Genomic DNA, 8,212 nt, shown 5'->3' with positions numbered 1-8,212 from the left:
AAAAGAGCAGGATTTCCCCTAAAAACTGGCTGACACCCCCTAATTACTGACATCCAACCCTTCAGCTTCACCCTTTTTCCCACTGATATTTCCTAAGCACACTTACTCCCCAAGGATGCTGTCTCCCACACATGCTTTGTACAAACCAACCCTCTTTCACTTACTGGACAGGACACGGCCGGTACTCATATAACATTTATTGAACATTTTTCCACTCTAGTGGATGAAAAGTCTGTACAAAACCAAAACATTTACTCCGCCGAATTCCATTTACCTCGCCGAACCAATCTAAAAACAGCCAGCTCACTCAAAAAAACCCACCGCAAATACAATAGCTTCTCTGAAGCCATGGTAACACTTAAATACGGTTAAGACTTCAATGCAGAAATTTGGTTTGTTAGAAAGCTCAGGCGAGCTTCAGCTTCTTAAAGTTACAAAAAGGCAAAATTGTGTTTCACAGATACAGTCCACTGGAACCACCAACACTGGACAAGAAGTACTTAGAGTCCTGAGATAACAAGGGATCCTCGCAGCCTTTAGACAGTTTTCTGTTGTCCTTTCTTCCCAATCAGAGATTTGTGGATATGCGGTATTACACCTACGGGAGAGCAACAGTTAAGATATTATTTCTTTTCAACTGTTTTGCTCGTTTTCACACTTCATGAACAGCCACCTCCACACCTTGTAGAGGCCTTGCCACAGGCAGGTTACGTACCACCACCAGCAATCGTTGCCTTAATGAGGGAGTCCAACTCCTCATCTCCTCTAATCGCGAGCTGCAGGTGGCGGGGAGTGATACGCTTCACCTTCAGGTCTTTGGATGCATTTCCTGCCAGCTCAAGAACCTTGAGACAAGAATCAAATTAACACAAATCAAGTGAGACCAACTGCATGGCCTGAACATGTCAGTGACAGCACAGGATGCATCTTTAAGGGCTCCTCCTTTCAAGGTGTGGCTTTAGTTCTCCCCAGGAACAAAATATTTTACAGCAGACACAAGGTGCCGCAGCTACACGTTTTATTAAGTCCTTCACACTCCCACCCCGGCTGTAAATCGCAGCTATTTGATCCACAGAAAATGCCAAGCCAGAAATTCCATGCATACTTGGCAACTCCCCGAGGAAGCACACAGCTAAAATTGGCGCAAAGCGAGTGAAGAGTTCACACCCCTGTCCAAATTTGCCAGAGACGGGAGGCTGTGGTCACTGTGCCATTTTGGACCTGAGCAGCGTGCGTGCACCCCTGGCAGGTGCTTTACCTCAGCTGTCAAGTACTCCAGGATGGCAGCGCTATACACAGCAGCTGTGGCTCCCACGCGCCCATGGCTGGTAGTCCTAGACTTCAGGTGCCTGTGGATGCGGCCTACAGGGAACTAGAAAAGTAACAAAAACATGAGCAGGCTGTGACCGCAGGGATAACAGAAGAAATATAAGAAATACAGTGCTCTGAAACAGATGCTGGGCAACGGAGCCCTAGTAAGAGACGTGTGACTGAAGGGATTTGAGTTGTAACATGAGACATGCATCATTGGACATAACACAATTTCGATGCTTTGCTTAGTGCCCGTAGCTAGATGCCCCGCTCTGTGCCAGCAGCAAGGCCGTGCTACCACACACCAGACCTACAAGACCAGCGGGTGCGGGCTCCTGACACCACCCCGTGCACCCTACAGACCGTTAAAACATCACAAGCGGGCAGACACGAGGCCCACCCCGCTTCTCCACGCCCTGCCCACCCCGCCCCGGCTCCTCACCTGCAGCCCAGCGCGCTGCGAGCGGGACACGGCTTTGGTCTTGGTCTTCCCGGAGTCCTTCCCGGCTTTGCCTCCAGCCTGACGACGACACCAGAGGCCTGAGGGCGGCCGCGGCGCTGCACCGCGCATGCGCCCCCCTCCTCCCCCCCCTCCCCTCCGCGTTACGCCTGCGCACTGCCCTCCACATCCAGCGGCCGCGGCCGGCCCCACAGCGCATGCGCGGCCGCCCCTCCCTCTCCCCGGTGTCGCCACTGCGCATGCGGCTCCCCCTCCCCCTCCCCACCCCCCCCCCCCTCGTTTGCCGCCTACCGGCAGGTAACGGCCCGCGCCGCCCGCCAACGGCCGCCTCCCCTCAGCCCCTCAGCCGCCGCCATGGGCCGGCGGCGCCGCCGCACGTACACCCAGCTCCCCGCCCCATCCCCACCATCACCTCCCCGTCCCCTCACCATGGCGGAGCAGCAGCGCGGGTGCTGTCGGAGGAAGAGAAGGAGAAAGAGGACGAGGAGCCCGGCCCGCAGCACCAACCGGCCCCGACCCGCCGCGATTCAAACTGCGCCCGCTCCCGCCTTCCCCCGGCCCTTTATAACCGCCCGGCCGCCCGCATCCGGGAACCCCGGCCCGGCCGCCGGCCAATCGCAGCGCTCGGGGGCGGGGAGATCCCCTAGCGACAGCCAATGGCGGCGCGGGGCGGGGCCGGCCGCGCTCTGCGGCGCTCTGCGGCGCTGCGGTTCAGGCCCCGCCCCCCGCTTAAAGGGACAGGCGCCCGCCATCGCCTGAGGGGTTGGGGGGGGGTTGGCGCTGCGGGTTTGTGTCACGCTGCTCGGAGCTGGCGGTGCTCTCTGTCAGCAGGAGTTGGTTTTGAGTTTGAAAATAAAAATAAATATGAAAATAAAAATGAAAATAAAAATAAAATCCAGGTTTTACAGAAGGTTGCGGGAGTTGGTCGAGGTCTCGTTCCTTTCCCTCAGAATCTCACAGAACCACGGAATTTTCTAGGTTGGAAACACCTCAGGCTCACCCAGTCCAACCTCTGACCTAACGCTAGCAGTCCCCGCTAAACCATATCCCTAAGCTCTACATCTAAACGTCTTTTAAAGACTTCCAGGGATGGTGACTCCACCACTTCCCTGGGCAGCCTGTTCCAATGCCTCACAACCCTTTCAGTGAAGAAGTTCTTCCTAACATCTAACCTAAACCTCCCCTGGCGCAACTTAAGCCCATTCCCCCTCGTCCTGTCACCAGGCACGTGGGAGAACAGGCCAACCCCCGCCTCGCTACAGCCTCCTGTGAGGTTCCTATTAGGCACTTAGGTACGAGAGAAGCCATGTTCCCGGTCACACGGCCCTCTGGCAACAGAGATGTGAGGAGAAAGCCGATTTTCTCCATTTTCTGTCCAGGAAAGTGCTACAAAGCAGATGAAAGAGTCCGTCTCCTACCAGCCGGAGATGATCCCCAACACAGGCCTCTCACGTGGCCGTGTGCTCTCAGCCCCCTGTGTCCCTTACAGCCTGAGGAAATCAGCAAAACACCCAAGGTTCTGCTTTGCTCTGGCCTTGCAGCAAGCACAGCCCCGTTCAGCACGCACCAAAGAGCAGGGCACGTAGCTACGAAGCTAATGCTGAGGTGTCTGTGTACTGAATGCAGTATATGTAGGGTTAGGTGTCATACACAATAAATGTTTGTTCGTTGCCTTTTGTATTATGAAAACAAGGGGTCCCGTCTGAGGAGCGGGAGTTGGGAAAGCTCCCTGCTGAAGTAAGGAGATGTATAATGCTTGCCAAACACTATGAAAATTCCTTTGCTTAATGTAACAAAAAAGAGAGCCCCCTCCCCTTCTCTCCTTCTGCATCTCAGTTGCCTCGTTTGTTCAAAGACCCTGCTGCAAAGCTCATGTAACCATCTCCTGATAAGCTGCTAAACTTATCAACATCCTGCCCTCCTGTCTCACGCTGGGCCAACATGACCAAATAAAACCAGAAGTTGAACCACAACGCCGAGGAAGACTACGGCCTTCATCTTCCCGACCACCAGAGGGACAGAGACGACCCCCTGGCAGCAGTGCGCGCAGTCTCAGAATATACCAGGACGTGCTGCGTAATCCTGGAATTACCAAAATATAAAAAGGGACCCTGGTGGGGATGAGGTGCGCGCCGTTGGCGGAGCCGAGACTCCCCGGCCGCCCAGCGCTGTTTTGCTTGCTGTTGGCTTACTCAATAAATTCCTTTCTATGGTTAATACAATGCTCTCTGAAAAATTAAGGGGGCAACTTATAAATAACACTCCAGTCAGTGGGAACTCCTTAAACATACTTCCACAACTTCACAGGTATGAGGGACAGTGGCTTAGCAAGTCCACCGGTTCCCTCAGGACCCGTGGATGTACGTTGAAGACATCATCGTGTGGGGCAACCCAGGAGAGGGTGCTTTTGAGAAAGGGGAGAAAATAATAAAAAATTGGATGGCTGCTTTTTTTCACGTTAAACAGAGTAAGGTGAAAGGATGTGCACTGGAAATGCATTTTTTTAGGAATAAATTGGCAATAAATTCTCGTTGTGCACCTGTGCGGGGGCTCTGTCTGCACTGGTTCCCAACCCCTCACCTCCCTCCTCTGCACCCCTTGTGCTGAGGCTGTCGGGGTGTATTTGGGGCCAGCACACGCCATATGAGGTCATATGGCGTCATCCCTCCTTTATGGTGTCACAACCAGGGCACAGTATATAAGGCCGCGCTCGCGCCCGCGGGGCCAGCAGTAGAGATTGCCTCTGCTGCTGTGCGGTGCTGGTGTTTGCTGAGGGCTCAGAGCCTGCTGTCCCTCTCAGGCCCAGGCCGTGCGATTGCTGGTAGCTTTTGCTGGCAGCGTTTGGTGACCGTTCACCAATTCGTCATTCCTTCAACGATGACCCGGGGTGGTGTTGGCCAGGGACCCATGGTGTCTGGTCACTCCTCATCCCGTCGGGGCCCAGCGCGACGCCCCAGCAGCCCTGTGCAGCAGAAGGAGCACGGGCAGGAGCTGGAGGAACTGCGGGCCCAGCTGGAGGCCGAGCGTCTCCAGACCCAGGAGCTGCAGCGCCGCTTTGCTGATGAAGCCCGTGAGATAAAGAAGCGGGCAGAGCAGGAGCGGCAGCTTCTGGCTGAGAAGCTCCGCTCCAAATGGGAGCAGGAGCGGGTGCGGGAGCTGCAGCAGCTCAAGGAGCAGAGCCAGAGGCAGCGGGCGGCGGAGATCCGTCAACTGCTGCGCGAGAAGGACGCCGAGCGGTGCCAGGCGCACGAGCTGCTCCAGCAGCAGCGGGACGACTCCATCCGCCAGGCACGGGAGCTGCAGCGGCAGCTGGCTGAGGAGGTGGTGAGGAGAGGCTGGAGAGGAAGCAGCGAGGTCCGCGGCAAGCTGCAGGAGGTCCACAGGCAGCTTAGCGGGCGGGCGGATAGCAAGCAGGCCACCCAGATCCTGAGCCTCCAAAATGAACTGCAAGCGCAGAGGAGACTCTTCCTGCAGTACATCCTGGAGCAGGGTAAGGGTGGGTCGCCTGCCTCCCACGAAGGGGACAAGGCCTGGCACCACCTGCAGACTCTCCTGGGCGTAGGAGCCACCGGGCCCTGCATTTCAAAGTGCCCCGGTGCATCTGGTGCTGCTGGTGGAGGAGGGCAGCAGACAACCCCCTCCAGCTTAAAAGACGCTCGCCTCCAGGGAGATGGGAAGAGCAGCGGGCGCTCTGTCGCAGACGTGGGTGTGCAGGTCTCAGCGCAAGAAGAGGCCTGTCCACCTGGCAGCGGAGACAGCCAGCTCCTGGAGCTGAAAGTTCAGCTGCAGCGTGCTGTGGAGGACCTGCGGAGGCAATGCAGTGCCCTTCAGCAGGAGACCCGCTGCCTGATGGAAGAAAGCTCTCTGGAAGTGACGGAGGAGGTGGAGTGGCTCCAGAAGAACACCTGTACGCTGGGCCTCCTTACCAAGCTTCTGCAAGAAAAAGCCAGGCAACTGAAAGAGGTTGCAAAGACAGAGCGGGTCGACCAGCAGCAGAAGGGGCAATTGGAAAGCGAGGCTGGGAAAAAACTTACGCCTCACATGAACCTGGATCAGGAACGCTCAAGACTGCGGAAAAGGTACGAGGACCTGAAAGTGCGTCTAGCAGAGATGACAAATGAAAATGCCAGACGCGCAGAAGAAACCTCTCAGCTCCGCGGGCAGAAGGATTGGATAGAGGAGGTCCAATCTGAAAACGCTGCTCTGAAGGCGAAACTCGTGCAAGTGACAGAGCAGCGAAATTCTGCCATTGGAGAGGTCAAACGTCTTCAAACACAACTGAAAGATCTGGGCTGTGAACTGAATGCCATGCGTCAACTGGCGGAAGAAAGGCAACGACAGGAGAAAGACCTCGAGGAAACAAAGCGACTGCTGCAGAACAAAGCAGAGGAAGTTGAGCATTTCCAGAGGGCTTGGGCAGAGCAAAGAAGGACACATGAGGAAGACATGCAAGTGGCTCAGGCGCAGCTGAGAGAATTAGAGAAGCAGTATCAGCAGCAAAATCAACGATGTGAGCTGCTCTCTCAGCAACTTGAGCAAGAAAAAAGAAAAAAATCCAACCGTATCACCTCAGAACTACTCCAGGTGACGTCTCCTCCCACAGCACAGGCCTCTGCAGAGCAGTGCCACGACCTCTGCAACCATGAAGACTGCTATGATGCTTCTGAGAAGGCAACCGAAGTGTTGGCATCCCACACAAGTACCTCAACGTCGGATGCCGCACACAACAGTCCTGGTTGCAGCCTTCTTTCAGACGAGGGCCCTGTGGGTGAGACCGGAGACTCAGGAGCAGAGCATGTGTCCTTCGAACTGCCGTCCCTGGAACAAGAATTGCCAAAACTTCGAAGATTTATAGCTCTCTATAGCTACAATCCTTTCGAGGGTCCTAACGAGCACCCCGAAGCAGAGCTTCCTCTGACTGCAGGAGAATACGTCTATGTAATTGGAGACATGGATGAGGACGGCTGGTTTGTGGGAGAGCTGCCGCATGGCAAACGGGGATTTATCCCCTCTAATTTTGTGCAAGAAGTTTCAGACGACGAGCCGGTGACAAACGTGCCTCCAGAGCTACGCGATCTCCTGCAGGATAGCGATGATGATGAGTTTCTGCAGCAGAAGTGGACGAAACAAAACAAAAATAAAGAGTCTTAACCAAAGAATCTGTGTCTCTTTGGTCTCCCCCCTTCTCCCTCCCCTTCCACAGCTTTTACTGCTGAGTGTGACGTCTCCGTATGGACTCTCCCTTTGGTCTTTTGGGGTCAGCTGTCCCAGCAATGCCCCCTCCCCACCTCTTGCCCACGGCCAGCCGACTGGATTTGGGGCTTGGGGGGTGGCAGAGGGAGGGTGCTGCGGGAGTCCTGGTGCTGTGCTCAGCAGTAGACAAAACACGTGGGTGCAGTATCAAGTCAGTTCTAGCTACGAGTACAGAGCACAGTGCTGTAGGGGCTGCTGTGGGGAAGGTTGAGTCCATCCCAGGCAGACCCAGCACACCAAACCCACCATGGTGGGGATGGGATGACCAGGCAGGGTCTAGAGGGCTGGTTGGATCCCAACCAAAACAGTCGCCGGGGGGCTGGGAATGATGGGGAAGGTGCTGGATGCCACAAAAAATGTTTGTTCGTTGTCTTTAGTAGTATAAAAACAAGGAGTCCCGTTGGAGGAGTGGGAGTTGGGAAAGCTCCCTGCTGAAGTAAGGAGCTGTATAATGCTTGGCTAGACACTATGAAAATTCCTTTGCTTCATGTAACAAAAAAGAGAGGAGAGCCCCCTCCCCTTCTCTCCTTCTGCATCTCAGTTGCCTCTTTTGTTCAAAGACCCTGCTGCAAAGCTCATGTAACCATCTCCTGATAAGTTGCTAAATTAATCAACATCCTGCCCTCCTGTCTCACGCTGGGCCAACATGACCAAATAAAACCAGAAGTTGAACCACAACGCCGAGGAAGACTACGGCCTTCATCTTCCCGACCACCAGAGGATCAGAGACGACCCCCTGGCAGCAGTGCGTGCAGTTGCAGAATATACCACCTAGCTGTGGCACACCAGGGCACAAGGGAAGCGTTTCTTTATCCTGTTGTGTAGCGTGTCCAGCGCAGTAAAGGACAGGAGCCCGTAAGGCACGTTTAGGCAACTTGGATGGACTCATCCTGTAAAGCAGGGACCCCTTCCCACCCTTCCCTGACCATCAGGCCGTGAATGTGGTGTTGTCTGGATACATCACAAGTCTATGACCTTGTTAACAGAGTTAATTGCCATTTAAAATGGACTAAGAAGCAGTACAGGTGCCCACAGCTGCACCTGAGGTCTCCCTCAGGTCTCCCTGCTGGCTGCCGTGCCTGGGTTCAGGAGGATCACCTGCTCTGTGGTGCTGTGTGTGGTGATGAATGGGGACAATTGCTGGGTTTAACAGATACGTTTGATAATCTGGTATCTGGAAACAGCTTC

At 54.9% G+C, this 8,212-nt stretch overlaps 1 protein-coding gene across 1 annotated transcript; it reads right to left on the bottom strand.

Annotated features, from left to right (window-relative positions):
• Positions 1-182: 182 nt before the first annotated feature.
• On the bottom strand, positions 183-2,358 carry H2AZ1 (H2A.Z variant histone 1). Its single transcript, XM_084285934.1, has 5 exons — positions 2,200-2,358; positions 1,754-1,831; positions 1,259-1,372; positions 716-845; positions 183-598 (listed from the first exon to the last, which is right to left on the bottom strand). The coding sequence occupies exons 1-5, from the start codon at positions 2,200-2,202 to the stop codon at positions 537-539; spliced, it is 387 nt and encodes a 128-aa protein (XP_084142060.1). The 5' UTR covers positions 2,203-2,358; the 3' UTR covers positions 183-536.
• Between the last annotated feature and the right edge of the window lie 5,854 nt (positions 2,359-8,212).

This window comes from Netta rufina, assembly GCF_964035555.1.
Source record: "Netta rufina genome assembly, chromosome: 4".
NCBI classification, from domain to species: Eukaryota; Metazoa; Chordata; class Aves; order Anseriformes; family Anatidae; genus Netta; species Netta rufina.
Note: the sequence above shows the minus strand (reverse complement) of the source record. Positions and strands in the feature narration are given on the sequence as shown.